Source organism: Nematolebias whitei, chromosome 10 (assembly GCF_014905685.2).
Source record: "Nematolebias whitei isolate Nwh7 chromosome 10, NemWhi1, whole genome shotgun sequence".
Taxonomy (NCBI): Eukaryota; Metazoa; Chordata; class Actinopteri; order Cyprinodontiformes; family Rivulidae; genus Nematolebias; species Nematolebias whitei.
The window spans coordinates 34,981,204-34,999,694 of record NC_056507.1 but is presented as its reverse complement, the minus strand read 5'-3'; the positions used below and the strand labels follow the sequence as shown (position 1 = coordinate 34,999,694).

Below are 18,491 nucleotides of genomic sequence, written 5' to 3'. Positions count from 1 at the left end.
TAAACAACAAACAAAAAGTTTGTTTTGGAAAGATTGTGTTGTCGTGAAGAAAAGGCCTAACTGATGTCAACATTCTGCCGGCCTTGACTTCACATTTCACCAAAGACAATCTGCACTGATTGTAGCCATAACATTCAGAGGCACCAAGAACCAACACTGCAGCTGCCTTTGCTAACATGAGCAATATTTACTGATTTTGGGAGATTTTCCAAATTTCAAAACCATTTTAAAATATTGTCTTTGAAATGAGTCTAAAATTAGATATTTTCTTTGCCAAAGTAGCTGGCAGGGACAAAGACTCTCGTAGGAAGAGACAAATCCTTTGGCACATTATTATTAAAAATATCCATTAAGTGTTGTTGAGGAAGAAGGAGGTGTTTGGCATGTTGGATGGATTCACACATTCACAAACTACTGGTCATAGAATTATAAACTTTGACACATTAATTGGGGTAAAGTGTAATATTTGTGTACAGTTGGAACTATAGGAAAGCCTTCGAGCCAGAACACAGGACTTCTCTTGGAGCTAAAACGTTGAGGAAAGGCCGTTATACATGTCAGCCTTGAGCTTGGCCCACTCCGTCACCCTCTGGATGGAGCTCTTCTCTCGAGTGAGGATGCGAGCGACTTTGCTTAGCTTTTCCTCATTCCTCTCCAGGTAACGGACGCCCTCAGCCTGCAGCAGGTTGAGCTTCTCATGCCGGCTCTCATCCAGGGAGACGTCTTCATTCAAGAAAGGGTTGAAGCGGAAGTAAGTGTCCGGGGGGAGGAAGGTGTCGAGCATAGCGTGAACCTCTGGAGGGCAGAAAGGTCAAACATGTAACAAACTTATAAACACTGCCTAATGGTTCCTATATGTACAAACACTCAGCAAGAGCGTTTGGAGGGAAAAGGTCGTGTTGAGTCGAACCCTGTCAGTCAGCGCAGTGACGGCATTTCATGTGTCAGTGAGTAGGAGCTCAGGGCTGAAGGTCTGAACACGTTTCAAAAGAAAACGTCTCGCTCGCCTGTCAGAACTGTTTTCTTCTGAATGCTTATAAAATCAACAGCATTCGAACTCACACAAAGGCGGCTGTAACACACGTAAATATTCAGGGTGGATTCAAAAAGTCAACATCATTTTGTGACCGTGTTCCCACAGTAGGTCAGGAGGTTGAACACAGACGCTGAACACTGGCTGCCTCTAAGCTTATCTAAAGAATAATCACTTTCATCTACTTCCATTATGCTGACACAGAAAATCAATGTGCTTTAAAAGTTCAACTCTGTACAAATAAATTCTAATAACTTTAGCCTAATGAAAAGACGGAGACAAGATTGTCTTTAAGATAATGAGGACACTTTCAGAGTCAGAGGAAGTGAGGCAGCTGACTTCTCCTTTGATCACAATAATTGGTAGGATTTTACTTTTCGTTGGGACTTATCAGTGTTTTTCAGCAGTAGCTACAGGCAGGTAAACTGCAGGCCTGAAACAGCTGCTGCTCTGGTTTTAATAACATCAGACCCGGGGAGTATCTTCTTCACTGAAGTCAAGAAGAGCAAAGAGGCTTTTTCTAGTTAAAAATGTGATTTCTTATTTATTCAGTTAGACTTAAACACAAACTGACTTTCACCAAATGACTTCTCTGACAGCAGATTGTTGATATGATCCAACAATGTTTAGTCAGGTCATCTGGACGGTTTTGTGCTGAGACATTTCCTTGTTGGATTTTATACCTGGATTATTGAGCATGGACTTTGGTGTTTTGAACCAGTTTGACATGACTGTCGACGAGGGAGAGGGCAGGCACCGGATGAGAGGACGTGTCCCAGAGACACGCTTATCACCAACATAACTGGGTTTTTTGCCACTTTGGAGTAAGCTGTTGGGGGAGAAGCAGTTTTGTTTGGTGTTTCCCGAGATTGATGAAGCCTTCTGGATGGAAGGTGAAACGTCTCAGCACAAAAAGGAAACTATCCAGATGACCTGTTAACATTGTTGGATTTTATTCCTGGATTATTGAGCATGGACTTTGGTGGATTGCTGATATGACGAACAGAGTCACTTATAGTAGCAATTATAAACTGATTATTGATTTGTCCATCCATTCATGGATTTTCTATATCCATGGTCAGGTGATAAAGGTACCAGGTCCAGAAAGGAAACCCTCTCCCCAGCAGCACTCAAGGAGTTCCCAGTCCAGAGAGGATACATAATCCCTCAAGGGAGTTCTGGGTCTGCCTGGGGGTCTCTTTCCTGTGGGATGTGCCTGGAAAATCTCCAGAGGGAGGCACACAAGGACAAGACCAGGCTGATTCTGGCAGATCCTGATCACTCCATGGTAAGTTCAGGTTGCTTCCATCTGGACGCTGCTGCCCAGATGTAGAACGAACAGACTGAAAAACTGATTCATCCCTGTAGCGCTCAGGCTTCTCAAGGAACACTGATGATTTCTGTTATTTTAATGTCTGAATGTCTTGAGTATAGATGTTTAGTGTGCTTACTGTCTGTGAAACAAATTGCCCTTTGGGGACAATAAAGATTATTGAAGATGAATCCAGGAAGCACTCTAATCAGATGCTCAAGCCACCTCAGCTGACTTCTTTCAATGCAGAGGAGCAGAGACCCTGAGCTCCCCCTGGATGAAGGAGCTCCTCACCTCATCTCGAAGGCTGAGCCCAGCCGCCCCACTGAGAAAGCTCATTCAACCATTTCTTTACGGGATCTCATTCTGTCAGTCACAACCCATATTTCATGCCCATTTTTGAGTTGGAACACCGTCAGACCAGTAACTTAAGATGTGTCCTTCAGCTTTCAATTTTTATCATTTTTATATTATTTATTTTAATTTTTGAAAGTGTCTTTGTCACTCAGATCTGCAGACCATGATAACCCGTACCTTTTCTACATCAGGGGAAACTACCTTCTTTATCTGTGCCCTATTGAAATAGAAGAGTCCTAGACCTGAGAATCCTCCTTAATATTTAGAAGAAAAAGTTAAAAATGCTTCTATTAGCAAAAGCTTATGATTAGGTTTTTATTAACTTATATATCCTGTTAGATCACTTTAGTGATTCTGTTTGTTTGAATGTATCTGAATTAATTATTATTATTATTAACCTTTATTTAACCAGGCAAATCCCATTGATATCACTGATCTCTTTTACAAGGGAGGCCTGGACCTGAAGGCAACCTAACATGCATGTTTTTAGACTGTGGGAGGAAACCGGAGAAAACCCACGCAAGCATGAAAAGAACATGCAAACTGCACACAGAAAGACCCCAGGTCCTTCTTGCTGTGATGCAACAGTGCTAACCACTGAGGCGTCGTGCTGCCAATGTGAATGTGCAAGTACATCCAAATGCACTGTTTTATTATTTTTTATGTTCTTGTTGGAAAGCAGCGGGTTGCTTTACTCCTGAAATGCACTTTAGAAGTCAAGTTTGATTTGACGTTTCTCAACAGTTTCAGTGGAAATTTTAGTAGAGAGCTTTATGAAATCCACCAAAAGGTGTGTCAGGTTACAAACTGTGTGCCAATCATCAAGTATTTTCAATTTGGAGTAAATGTTACAAAATAAGAATTGGCATTTTATTTATTGCATAACCAAACATGTATTCACCATCTGTAACTGTAAGAAACAAGTCAGTTTGGGTCTTCAGCAGCCAGAAAGAGAGACTTAAAGATGGAGACTCTTCTGCTCACAAACCACCCACTGTTTGTCCAAACACTACAAGGTTAAATTTCTTGTGCAAGCCTCACGACACACTTAGCATCCTGATTTGTAAACAATCAGGTTACTTTGGCAGCACTTCAGTACGGTCACAAAGAGTTTGTAAATGGTTGGAAACACACAGTTGTCTCGTGGGAGAACAAACCCAAGGTCACTTTGAACAGTCAGTAACATTATCTCAGGCTCAAAAGCTGTTTTACTGTCTGTTTTGTTCAAATTAGGGGCTATGATTGCATCTAAACTCCTGTTTCAGCCTTATCTGCTCATAACAAGAAGCTGAGCTCCACTGATACTCCCAACACCAAGCAGGAGGCTTCTGAACACACAGGGACGTTTTCAGATAAAACACTCCGACTTATCTGCTGTTTCTAAACATAAACGCCTCTGTGGAAAGCTGCCGAGGTTTTAATTCCACATACAGGACAGGAGGAAAACAGGAGGCAACTGGGTCACATGCTGCACTACAGCATCAACAAGGAGGGGGCCAAGACAAATTTAGGCACAGCAGAAAGTGTCGAGAGGTGATAAGGAGAGGGAGAAGATGCATCCACACGGGCCACAGCAGGATGAATCCTGGTCCGAGTCAACATCAAGAGCAACATTTTCTGTACTGGAACATACTAAACACATTCTCCTGCCTAGAATACATACAGGATCACAGAGTTTTCCACATGTACTCTCCATTTTACATTAAAGTTTGGAGAAATTAACATACTCAACCTAATCAAACTGTTGGCGTGCACACCAGCTAAAAGTTAAATCAATCTGATACGTTACAATTCCGTTTTAATAGAATATTTTGAGTATAAATACATGCGTGCCTGCGTGTGTATTACCGAATCGATATTATAAAACTAAAAGTCTGACAAAGTACCAACTGTTGTCCTGAAAATGAGTGCTCTCGTCATAAAGATGTAATTTTCAATCCGGCAAAGTTTAGCTTCACACAATATAATGCATTTTTCAAGAGTTTGGTCACGTTAAAGTGAGGTTCTGGTGAAAGGCTGTGAACAAATAATATCTTACCTGTTATAAATAGCTCTTTGAAGGGCTTCACAAGGAATACTTTAATTTTGACAAGACCAAAGTGGATCATCTTAAAACAACTTCAGTCTCCAATACTTCATAGCAGTTCATGCAAATGGTACTTTATAACCCTTTAAACCAGGGGTGACCAACATTTTTCCCTGAGAGGGCCAAATTTAAAATCTATCAGAGGGCTGTGGGCCAAATGCAATAATATTATACAAGAAAGGCAAATACTTCTTTAAGTAAAGTCCATTGACTTATTATACAGTTATTTAACCTTCCATTCTGTATAAAGAACATTACAGAACAGGCTGTGTTGTTGGTGGTGGGGGGTCTGGGGTCCTCCCCCAGAGAATTCTGAATAAAGTAGATGCCATTTCCTGCATTCTGGTGTATTTTACAAAAGGTTTATTACAGTAGAATAACATGAAACCAAAGATGTAGATGCTGTTATTATTGAAATATCTCTGACTGCAAAGCGTTCATGCAACACCGCTGCAGCTCTGCAGGTAAGAGGTGTTCACTTCAGGACAAATCAATCAAGGTTGCTGATTGGTCAGTTGCTGACATGCTTACTGGATTGATTGACAGGTGGTGGGCCACGTGCAAAAAAAATCATAGATTTTATTGGTCTGTTTGTGACTGTTGTCATTTATTCCATATTTATTCAATATTATGGTGATGCTAAGGTTTGAAAACTGTTTCCTTAAACAATCCTAATGATGGTTTCTTTATTTTTCAGGGGTGATGAATTTAAATGTAATGAGGCTCAAATCACCACTGAAACCAGTTCAAATTTATAATTTACTTTTAAAAACTTCATGTGATTTATAAGTGTATTCTATCAAGGAAAATGTTATTCAGTGGCAGGAAGCTGCCAAGGGATGGTAGAAAGTCTGTCAAAATAAAATTAAAATTACTTAAATTATTTAAAAATACATAAATTATCTACTCTACTGTGTAATCCATGTAGTTAAATTATAGTAGTCAGACCGACTAACAATAAAGTCATGGGTGGAATGAATGAGTGTAAACACATTGATTCTTCAAAGAAAATTTTAATATAGTAATGGGGACAGCTTGGCGGGCCAACTTTGGCCCATGGGCCCCACTTTGGGCACCCCTGCTTTAAACAATTGTCAGTCTAGTATAGAGCTGTCATTTCTAACATGGGCCCGAAGCCTGTCCCGTCCCGACCCAACCCAAATTTGGGCCAGGCCATGATAATGTGCTGGATGGGCGGGCCGGTCGGTGTTAGGCTTTTGATTGTGTCAGCGGATGAGCTGCAATCCAATTATATGGCAACATGGCTTGCCATAAAATTACCAGCCACACGCAGTCATTTCACCGCGAGCTGACCGGCCTTGAATGAGTTAAAATAAAGTTCAGTTAAGATTCAGATGGACTGTACTGCCAGGAAGTGATCCAGTTCCCAAATGGATGTTCATTCAGCCGCTGCACTCAGCGGACACGCGCGGCCAACGACACAAACTGGGGAGATCCCAAAGCAGACATGACAGAGCAGGGTCTGTGTCTGAATAATGCAGAATAGGGATTAAATGTGCTTTGACAGTCATGAAAGGACAAACACCACCTCAGCGCCGATCTTCTGCCCCTTTACTCAGCTGCGCACATCTGATGACCGTTAATAACTATATGAACAGTCAAAGCTTAATTTAAAATGCCGGGGGGGGGGGGGGGGGGTGAATTTGTTGGGTCGGGTTAGAAAATTATGGCTATGGGTTGCGGCCGAATCTGATTTTTTTGGGCCCAAATGTAACTCTAGTCTTGTATTATATAATTTTTCGAGAAGAAATGGTTTGAAACGCTGCAAGAACTGCTCCCATGCTGCCCCGGAAGTGCTACAGCTAGCTGCTAAAATAGAGTGAACAAGAACAGTTATTAAAATGTTTTTGAGATGGGAGTTATTTTAAGATGGCAGCAATCCACTCTGATCCTGAGCTAGTTGTTAGCTCATAGTCCTTTTGGACAAACTAAGACTACTCAGAGAACTATCTACAACGTGTAAGTTATTAATCGATCATTTCTCCACAGAACCACCCTTTAACGTCTGACCCCTCCCTCTGAACATCTGCACTCACCCTCTGTATCTGTGGCACTGCTGATGACGTTGGTAAGTTTGGTCTTGAGGCTTGTGTACGTGGCGCTGTTCTTGCCGGCAGTTTCAATGCGACCTGTTCCAAGCGAGACCACGCACTCCAGGGGTGTGTTGGGCCACAAATGCTTACACTCATGGATAGCAAGTGCTGTTGGGTTGTTCATCAGCAAACCACCATCCTATGGACAAACACAAGCACCACTTTAGAGCCTCCATGTGCATGAAGTGAACAGTCTCACACAACTGTTGTCAGAAAACACAAATAATTGGAGCCTAAAGACTACATTAGTAAAATTGTAGCAGTCAGTAGTTTACAAGGTTCATGTTCAATAATCCAGATAAACAGTCCAACAATGTTCAGTCAGGTCATCTGGACGGTTTCTTTCTTTTTGTTGTTGTAGCTGCTGTGGAGAGATGTTTCGCTCTTCATCTGAAGGGCTTCATCAATCTGAGGAGTCACTGAAACAGTCAAACAGTTTGTTTGTGACTCCTCAGTTAGTTGAACATAAAAATGAATAAATAAACAAATCAATGCACAGCTGAAGAGCTGCTTCAATGTACAGCTGCTTGCAATGGTTTTGTTCCACCCCCCTTCACATTTTCAGCTCTGCTATCAAACATCCACCCAGAAGTGTTGTTGCTTTAAATCTATATTGTACCCGAGGCAGTGGGGGAGTAACTGTAGAGGCTGTGGGACTGTTGAATAGACATGAGACCGAGGGGCCGGGGGGCTGCGAGCTGGCAGCAGGATCAAACGCACCGGGGCCAGTCCTCATTAAGGCGCCCGGATGGGTTGTGGGGGGGTGATGGGAGCCGCAAGGCCCCCCAAGTGTCTTGGGACACAGCAGTGTGACTCGGTGTGTGAGGAGATTTGATCGAGAGCTTTCTTGCTTTGAATCTGTGCAGACAAAAAAAGAAGTGGGTATAACAGACAGCCTATGTTACATGGATTTACACAGTGAGGAACAGGGGTGGGGTGTCATTTCTTCAGCACTCAGCAGCACGAAATAGCTGCAGAAACTAATGGAGAATATAGGAACTCAAGACTTCAAGATGTGGACAGAGAAAATCTGTCATCGGTCCAAACATCAAGGGAAAGAAGGCAAATGGCATCGGCTACTGTAACTGAGGGCACACGTGCAGTGAACACTCATGACAGGAAACGCTTCATGAAAGACTTCACAAGGCAGCTTCCCACAAAGAGGCAGCACTGGGAGCATTAGCTCAGCGTTAGATAAGAGTCAAACAAAACTAAAAGCTTCATTAAAACAAACCTCACAGCGGTCTTTCAGCCATTTTATACTGTATACTGACATTTTCAGAACAGTAATGATCCCAAATAATGGTGGTATAACGCTAACAGCTCAGATTTATTCATGTAATATTAATAATCTAGGTTTTATTTAATCCGTTACTTTAATCTATTTTGAAAAACAGAAACATATTATAATTCTGTTTTGTGTCTGTGTCAAAAATGAAAATATAACTGTTTTTCTTATTCTTTGATAAACAAGAACAAACTAAAACATATATATAATTGTGGGTTTATTTTACACAATGAATATTAAACATCAGAAATGTAATGCATCTGGAAAACTAAATCTCATTCATATAAATCTGCTGCCGTTTTTCCCCAAAGGACAAAACGGATCAAATTTGGATATCTTTTTATTTTTCTTTGAATTCAGCTTAAAGTACATCATGTTTTCTGTTGTTCCTTTTTATTATTATTGATATTATTGTTTTGGGTATTTTAGGACATATAGCTGAATATTTTTAGGTGCAAAGGCAGAACATCAGACACATTACAGTTCATTAAGAAAAAATAGTGATTTGATCATCTTACTAAATAAAAAGTGAGGTCACAGAGAGTGCGACACTTTCAGTCAATCCAGCCACCAGCTCAAATTGAATCGTTTCTTTTTTTAACAACAGCAAAAAAACATTAGTCCAACATGTGGAAAAAAGAAGATCGTCAACATTAATGTATTTTTTCCCCGAATATCAATTAAATAAATTCTGGTAACTATTTATTTGCTCTTGAAATACATGAATGGAAATTGAAACCATCCATCTCCTACTAGGAGAAAACGTAAGAATGATTAGGACTCCTGGGTCTATAAAGATTTGAACATATCAATTTGATAGTTAAAATATTTGTAAATGAAAAATTCATAAACAGATTTGCAGAGGGCCAGACAGAAATGTTTTTAAAGCCTTTAGATTTGATGGAAAAACTCAGTTTAAAGAAGTGATCTTTGTCTGATAAAACAGTCTGAATCATTTCTGACCGACCTCTTCATTTAATACAACTTTTCTTTAAGGAGAGCAGCCTCAGTCCAGCTGGCCAATATGGAAATCATGCAAAGAGGGCTTAAAGCACAGAAGTGCTGAAGTGTCCATTTGTTCAGAGCACATCAACATGCACAAACAGCTTCTCCAGCAAAGACAGAGATGAAGCACAGAAGAAACGCTCCTGGTGGAGGTTTAAAAGTGACTTACTGCAGTGGGAAGCAGACAAGCCCAGCTGGAAACAAAACAACTAAGCAGTTTTCTTATCACTAACCCGCCCTCTGTGGGCTCCATTTTCTGAACTCAGTCCATTAAGGCACTGGTCCAGGTCCAGTTATGGGCTCTGTGCAGATAGCTGGAGGCCAGTTTCACAGAAACACTGGTCTGTTTGACACCCAGTGCCGAGGCTTTAACATGAGAAGCCTTCAGCCCAGTGGTGCTCCGAGGAGCGAGCAGAATGCTGCAACATTTCTCAGCTGCTGAAAAGTCTGATGTTTCCTAGCTTTAAAAAAAAAAAAGAAGTGTGTTTGTTTGATTATTTATTTCTTGAAGAACAATTGTTACGTCTTTTGCCCCCCCATCAAGCATCTTAACCAAACTGGCCTTCTTACAGAGACCACACCAAGCCAAGGCTGCTCTGGCAGTCTTTAATTTAAATCAACTTCTTAGTCACATTTCCAGTCCTGGATCACAGCCACATCGTCACACAGGAGGTGCTTTTTGGAGGCCAAGGCATATTTGAACAAGTGGTGAAACTAGAGACAATGATCTGCTTAGGACAAACTACAAATGAGCTTTGCACACAGAATTCTCAGGCTGAAGCTGTCCGTCAAACACGCAGCACGGCGTTAGCAAAGGTTGCCACCATTTCTAAGGATTTAGAGGACTAATGCTGCTCAAACTGAGATTTGCCAAGTGTCACTGGATAAATGTCCTCAGGGGGAACATTCCTGTCAGATGTCTGTACCCTGATGGATGTTTAACCCCTTGAAGGTTAGGTTTCCATCAGATAGAGAGAAATTCCAGCTTTGAATTGTGGCTTCCTGAAACACTCAGTAATTTCCTTCTGACAGCATTTCACATGTTATCTTGTGTGCCAGAGGATCGAGGCTAATCTCACACTTTAAAATCTAATAGCTGATGTATTTTTATAAACAAAGAAATCTTTTTTTCATTCAACCTTTATTTAAACAGATAAATCACATTGAGCCTCCAAGACTCATTTACAAGTGAGACCTGTCTGGACAGACAAAAACAGTGGTTAACTGGACACATGTAGGAGTTGGAGGTGAAAAAAATTCCTATCAGACTTTTTTCTTGGCTGAGAAAAACCTCCAATATTGAAAAAACACCTCGCACAAACAAGCACATATTTACGTAGACATTCTGCATCAGAGACAAGAGCGGTCAACAACGCTTATAGATGCTCTCGAGGTCACTGTAATCAGTCAATGTCCTCCGGTGAGATCCATAAACATTCTCGAGGTATGTCGAGAAATGGCCAAGAATAACCTCTATGAGAATCCAGAGTCCTGAAATGATGACACAAAGTTTATTCATCTGGCTCATCTGGTTATCAGTTGGAAATTCCTCTGGGAGGGGGTGGTGAGCGTCAGATCACATTTTCTCCAGGCGACTTTAGATAAAATGGCCTTCCAGGCCAGCCAAGGCGACCAAATTTAGATTAACACAGTTGTTTTGGGGACAGGCAGAACTTAATGACATCAACCTTGAGTCTGTGTTGGTCCACTTGGTTCTGAAATGTCCAAAACAAGCCACACCGATGAAAAATCCCCAAGATCTGATCCATTCAGCCCAAAGCATTTGAGTCCGGGTCCTCCAGACATGAACCAAGCCATCATAAAGGCAAGCTGCGTGATAGGGTCCAAATTTGCAGCTGACGACTTCCTTGATTGTAGAAAGAAGAAAGCTTTGATTTAAACTGAGCGCCATAAAAATGCATTTTGCTTAGAACACCCTCTCTGACTACACATTAGACTGTTCTGTGGCCAAAGTAATGAGGGATTTATTTTAATTTTTTACCAGTTGTTCCTGCAAAGGACATCTAGTTCTTTTAAGATTCTTGGCCTTCTTACATGTACAACTTATTTGAAGTAATATCCACACATTTACTATTAATATGTAAAGGTCAGGGAACTATGTGTCCAATGCAAAACCCTAACATTGAAGCTGTTATTTCTAGTATTTAGTGATGCAGTAAAGTTCATATTAATCCACCCCGTGCTGCACAGCAGATCAAGTGTTCTTTTCATCCCCTTTTTTAAATAAACTTTGCTCATTAATCAGAAACTTTCATTGAGTACATGCAGTTCTTGTGCTTGTTGACAAATTTCTCTATAAACTTCTGATAATCAGATTTGAGGTGGAACTAAATGAAATATTTTCCTCTAATGCAGCTTTAGTAAACATGAGTTGTAGCTGAACAGCAGATATACTAAAACGTTCCTGAAAGAAACCGTCCAGAGGACCTGCTTGTTGGATTTATCTACCTGGATTACTGAGCATGAACTTTGATGTTTTGAACCACTTGGGTCATGACTGCCTCAAAAGAGTCAGCGGTGGAGAGGGCGGACTCCAGAAACCATCTGAGCACCATCAAACTGGTTGATCCACTACGTGAAGGTGATGTTTATAAGACTGAGTTTGTTGTGGCTCCTCGGACTGATGAAGGTTTTTGGATGAAAGACAAAACGTTTCAACACAAAGAAACTGTCCAGAGGACCTGACTTAACTTTGTTGGGTTTCCTGAAAGAAGTTCCCCGCCATCAAACAGGGTGTTGATTTGCTTTTCTAGAAATCTTACAAGTAGTTTTTAAAAACCAAGGTCTGTTTGTCTTTCAGACATTAATTTGAACTCTCTGGATTCTTTTCCATTTCCAAATATCAGTGTGAACTGAGGAAACAGCTTCACTCAGACTCTTCTTATGAGCATCAATAATTCAAACTTTCAATTTGCTGCTTAGAGAACGTAATTGCTGCTGACTGTTGGGGGGAAACTTAAAAAGCTTTAAAACTTGCATTTTGTGAGCTTTGTGAGCAAATCAACACCCTAACCATCTAATTAAAGTCTGAAGTCTGTAGAAATGATCTGGAAGATCAAACTTCTTGGGGCTCAAAGACCTCTCCACATCAAACTGAACTCAACTAAACAACTCACTCGACTGCACTGAAACATTATTAAGAATGTTTCATCACTTTGTTTTTCTGTTTAGATAAGCTCATTATGTTTGTTAAATATTGAAGCATTGCCCACATGTTACTGTAGACTGTCTGTAGTTTGAAAACTTTAGCTGTCATTAACGTTGGGGGGCTTATCTTCACTGTGCCCATTTAAGCTGTCTTGGAGGCGAAGGGCTGTTCTGAATAGGAAAAAAGTGCTATCATCAGGATCATAAAAGTAATTTCATGCCCCAGAGTTTGTAAGCCCCCATTAACTGGGACAGAAAACTAGATCCTCCACACCCAGTCAGTGTGCCTCCACATCTCTCTTGCTCTGAACTGTGAGTAAACTTCAACCCTCGTCTGTTTTAGGTCATTATAGGAGCAGAAGACGGTGAACGAGGCGACACTTTACTACAAATGTGACTGCGTTTACATCAGCGTTCAGTGACGATGAATGTGCTCATTACACCTTCTCTTATGTTTGCTTTTCTTTTATTTTGACATGAACTGGACTGAACACTGAGCTCCGTCATGACTTATAATGAAGTTCTGCAAACGAGGCTTCCTTTTCTGAAATAATTGGGTAGTTTTGTTGGAGCATTGTGTAAGTCCTGGGCATCAGAACACAACAGTTTTCCACAGATAGTTAGAATTTATAAGATAATTAGGCTGCAGACAAAGTCCCTGCTGTGCTTCCAAAACTCTGCAAGCCAGTGCCACATGCAGTACATCTTTATGCTGTACTTCTTTGTTCATATATGTAACAAGGAAATTTATTCTCTAAACAGCATTTTATCCACATGAAGGACACATGTGAGGTAAGCAATGATAGGAATAAAATCTCTGTCAGTGGCCAGGTCAAGCCAGAGGTCTTCACGCCGCATTATATGATGATGACGACCGATTCTCTAATTGACCTTTGTAGTGAACCTGATCTGACCCTGATCTGACCCTGATGACCTCAAATCTATCAGATGGACAGAGACTGTTATTTTCATTGATCTGAATACAGTCTGAGCCATCTGGTGACTTTCTTTCTTGAATTAATCAAGCAGAAAAGACAATTCTCTATAATCATTACTGTTTTACAAATGTTTAATAATCAAATTGTGTTAGTTCCACTCAATGTTACAGGTTGAAAAGAACTACTCATTTTTATTTTACATAAACAGTAAGTAATGATTTTTATTCCTCATTCGAAGAAGAAATCAGGTTAATATGCATTTCTTGATTTTCTGTCTGAAATGAGCCAAGCAACGTAAGTATGTGAAAGTTGAAGCTTCGGTCAACTAAATGTTTACTGAAAAAGAAATGTCATGTTTAATCTTTACAGAAGATACAGAAGAGTTGACTCCACGAAGTCTGCTTTTCTGCAATAATCTCTCTGTCAGTTGTTAAACAAACTCATTCTCTGACCTCGACTTTTGATAACACCTTACGTCAAAAAACCACACCTCTTTCTGGTACATCCACGAATCAGAAAGCTCTAAATTGAACCGGAAGTCGACCCATTTAAAATGTGGCAACTTCCCAGTTCATGTTAGAATGGAAAAGAATTCGGGAGATGAAGAACTAGAGAGTTGCTGGAGTTGAAAGATTCTGTTAGAGTCTGAGAAGTTCTGAAGAATGAAAGGAGTTCGGAATTCTTGGGTGCAAACGCATTCAGGATGATCCAGAGACGTTTTGGGATTATAATTTCTGTTTGAAAACCACGTACGACTCTCTGAGGGTTTGGTAGTTCTCACGGAGACGCTGAAAAGAGTCAGAAAGGAACCTACGCCGACGCTGAGTTCATCATCAAGGTAGATGGTTCTATTTTCGACCAAGTGTACCGTGGGCAAGCTGATATCTGATGGAGCGTGCAATTTCTGGTCAAACAGATTAATTCCCTCACATATTTCTCTGCAAGATAAATCTCCATTTCATCTTAAAACTCTCCTCTTTCTCATAAAATCAGTACAGATATTTTAGAAATATCTGAAGCAAAGTCCTCGTTCACCGCCGAGTGATCGATGTCCCTTTTCTGTGAAACGTACCACTGTTATTATTTTCATATTTTGCCAAATTAATGTAAATGTTTGATGTTAAACTTTGATTCTGAAAATAAATGACCGCATTGATTTGATGGGTCAAAGATAATAACGTCTCTCGTTACATTTCTGTTAAATTCAATGCACGACATTACACAGCCAGAAAGATGAGGAACTCGTGAATATTGTATGCATATATATCTCATATATTGTCATACTACAACTAGTGGCACGTACCTACGTGACTACTACACCTTTGAGCTTCAAAGACCACAAAGGTCAGCTTCAAATCATCTTTAAACAGAAGACGATCAGTCTGTACGAGAGCCTGCTTTGCCTCAGGCAGGCAAAACAAGCACAATATACTGTGGATGGAGACTTGTTCCCACACATTAAAGCAAAAACACGATCAAACTGTGTGCTTTAGAGTCTAACTGTGACACATCGACAACAAGAACAAACGCAGAGCCTCATGTTCAAACTCATCTGGTCCAGAACCCCTGAACATTTCATGAACAATAAAAAAGGCTTTTAGTCATCTACTGGGCAATATAAAACTCACTTTCAAACCATTCTGCGACTGAAAGGGGACTAAAGACGGACTTGCATGCCATTAAACAGTAGTACAAAATTTAAAGCTGTGGTTCGTTCCACAAACTGCATCTGGAGTCACTGCAGGGAAGAAAGGCCCCCCGTCCTTCCACAGAGCATCGCATTGTGAGACGACAAGGTCCGGGACAGAGCAAGGTTTGGGCAAGCTCTTAACACAGCAGACACTTGGCAGAATCACTGAGCATAACCACAAAGTGTTTTCGTTTAGTCAATAGTTTGTGCAAAACCAAACACAAGTGTACCTCCGTTTCTAGTTATGGTTGTCATGTGCCATGGAGGTCATTTGCAAACTTTCCCAACTTTCTCTGCGGTTATCACATCAAAAGACAAAACACCTGCACAGGTTATGTTTTACAAATACCAAGTGCTTCCAGATTCAATGTTCACATCTTCTCAGCAAGAACTGGGTCACTTTTGATGCACAAGTACAATAATTTACTAAATATTCCTCTAAATACCATAAAAGCTTGACATAAAAATCCAGACAACACTGACACCTCAGATTAAAAACATTGAGAACGCATTTATGTGTTCTCAATCATAAACTAACATTTTGACATGAATGGCTACAATACTGAACTCTGGGCCTGATGTGGTGTACAAATCAAACGGTGACATCATTATAACTATATCTATTATTTTTATATAATAAATTTGAGAAGCACTTTGATAGTTTCAGAAATATCTTTACAGAAGTTCAGATTTTTTTTCTTTTAGATTATAGAACCATAAAAAGTAAATAAAAATAAAATTCTCTCCACACACTTTTCCAAATTTGCAAAAGGCTAAAATAAAAAAATAAAAATCCAGACATCTCTCCCTTTTTTAAGAATATGTAGGAATACAGCATAAAATAAATAATAAAATCTACAAATTAAAAAAAAGTACTTAACCACTGTGATTTTTTAAGTAGCAGCAGTAGTAGAAGAAATATTTCCATTAAAGAGCACTTCACTCTCAGAGTGCAGGTTTACTTGTGGTCCCTAGAGTTTCCAAAAACAGAATGGGAAGAAGATCTTTCAGCCATCAGGCTCCTCTCTTGTGGAACAGACTTCTAGTTTCTCTCTGTGAGGATGACACATTGTCCATTTTTAAAATTAGGCTTAAGAATTTTCTTTTTGAGAAATCCTATAGTTAGGGTTGGCTTGGGTTTCCTGACCTATTTCTTATAAGTACAAGTGCTATGTGTAGCCATCATTGTATGTTCTCATACAATGGCAAAATTATTTCTCTGCATTTAACCCATTGCACCTTCCTATGCTGCTATAGACTTAGACTACTAGAGGACAAACTGACCTAATGTCATCATATAAATAGTTACAAATGAATAGTTTGTAATTATTTCTATATAAGGTTTTTTTTTGTCTTTCCTCCTAGAGAGGACCTGCTCGCCTCCATCCTGTCATTCTGTGTTTGTTCCTCCTTCCTGTCCTCTCAAACACAGCTGGGTGAAGCAGGTGGCCGCTCATCCTGAGCCTGGTTCTGCTGAAGGTTTCTTCCTGTTAAATGGGAGTTTTTCCTTTCCACTGTTGCCTTTGTGCTTGCTCAGTATGGGAGACTGTGATGAAGTGAAGACTCTACACAATCTGCTGGATTTCTTCTTTCCTTAGATAAATAATGCTACTAATTAAATTTTTTATGTACATGAATGTTTCTGTTCAGTGCACTGAGATAATTTCTGTTGTGACCTGGCACTATATAAATAAACTGAAGTGAATTGAGCTAAACAAGAAAAAGAAGAACAAGAAATCAAGTAGGATTTTGTCAGCATGATTTTACTAAGAAACAATTTCCCCCCATATTTATCTCCAGGGCAAACAAAAGGTTCTCCACCAGGTCTGAAATGTCCAAGTTCTCTCCTCAAAGTTTAACTCAAGAGGAGAGTGACGGATGTGACAGTGACTACATGTTAAGATTAATCCTCCGTTACTTCCCTGAATCTTGCATCCCTTCTTTGCTCCGGTTCAGCGTGTAATTTATTACAGAAACGTTCGACCTAAGAAGGGAGCGAGAGAAAAACTAAGGTGGAAATAAAGCTCCAAAGGGTCGGGACTTCCTGAGCTGCCCTTTTGGAAGAGCTCTTCATTATGTGATCCTCTCTGCTTCTCTCTCCACATTTAATGTCTTCTTAAGCTAATGTTTGAAATTTGCTCTTTCATTAGTGGGGAAAAAGTAAAAAAACGTGAGAGCGGGTCTGACCTATTCCATTTATAGCTGTGTTAAGTCTTTCTGTTGAGCACGGTGCCACGCTGGGGCTCTCATGAGGTCACACTCTAGGGGTGGTGGTCCACTTGTTTCATGCCCTCCATCAAATACAGACAAGGATGGGCGCAAAACAAACTCTCATTCCTCCCCATTGCCTCAAGAGACGCCTCAGTAACTAGAAAAAGGGGAAAACTACGTCCTAGCCATCATTCCTAACATGTAGCATCTGTTAGAAAATGCCTGAAGTCATGTACTTCTATGTTCTTTCGAGCGGAGAGCTTTAACGTGGAGCATGGCCTCCTCTCTTCATTTTTTACTCTTTTTTTTCCTGTTGCTCCTCACAAAGTAAGGCTCTGCCAGCTGAGGCTAGGCTTTGATAATGCCCCTGCTGCTCTGCTTCAAAAGTATAGCTCCAAGTTACACTCTCTTTAAAGTTAAGAGGCAAAGAAGTTACAATTTTTTACACTTTCTCCATCAACCACTGGTCAGAATCTAAAGTTTCAGGCCCCGTCATATTTATATTCCATTCTGCAGACTCACACAAACATTAAACAATCAGCTCTCGTCATGTGCAGCTTTAACATTCAACAGTCGGTCTGCGCATGGAGCGGTCACTCTGACACTCGCTGCACAGAAGGACAATTGTCTGGAGCTTGACTTAGGAGAAGTCTGTGGGCATTTGTGGAAAACACAGAGATGACGCTCTGTGTGGAAACCTGACATCATGCAGACGGCATGTCGAGCTCATCACTGCTTTCAAGTAGCCTGTAAAGAGTCATTTGAGTGGAGGGCAAAGATTAGCATGGATGATGAACTGCTGGAAACTTACAGGAAACTGGACAATAACCAAAAAATACAAACGCTGCTTAACTCATCAATAATCCCCTCAGAATTTGAGTTTATCTAAAAACTAGAGCTTATTACTTATCACTAAACATGCAAATATGAAGGGAAAATATTGCATTTTTAAAATATATTATTTGAATGCTTTTGTCTTTAAAATTCACCATTGACCACAGCTCGGCAGAATGTATTCAATAAAGGTTTGCATATTTTTAATATGTTTTCCTGTACAAATTTTAATTTGAAATTAAGTCTTTTTGAGCAAAAGCAAACAAAAGTTGAAAAAGTACAAAAAAAAAAAAAGAGTCAGGTTAGACTTATTGTAAATATATTTTTTACACGTGTTGGGATTGGCTCTGTGATGGACTGGAGACCTGTCCAGGGTGTCCCGCCCCTCTCACACAGTGAGTAAAGAAGTGGATGGATGGAAAGATAGATGGAAAGATAGATGAAGGATGGAAGGA

The 18,491-nt window shown here is 40.2% G+C and overlaps 1 protein-coding gene across 1 annotated transcript in view; it reads right to left on the bottom strand.

The window, feature by feature from the left end:
• Positions 1 to 272: 272 nt before the first annotated feature.
• Positions 273 to 18,491, bottom strand: part of LOC119415844 (calcium-independent phospholipase A2-gamma) — a 37,593-nt gene continuing 19,374 nt past the window's right edge. Inside the window, exons 9-10 of the mRNA XM_037683020.1 lie at positions 6,846 to 7,041; positions 273 to 795 (exon numbers count right to left, since the gene is read on the bottom strand). Coding sequence (XP_037538948.1) covers positions 527 to 795; positions 6,846 to 7,041 — 465 coding nt within the window. The 3' untranslated portion in view covers positions 273 to 526. The remainder of the gene's footprint in view (positions 796 to 6,845; positions 7,042 to 18,491) is intronic.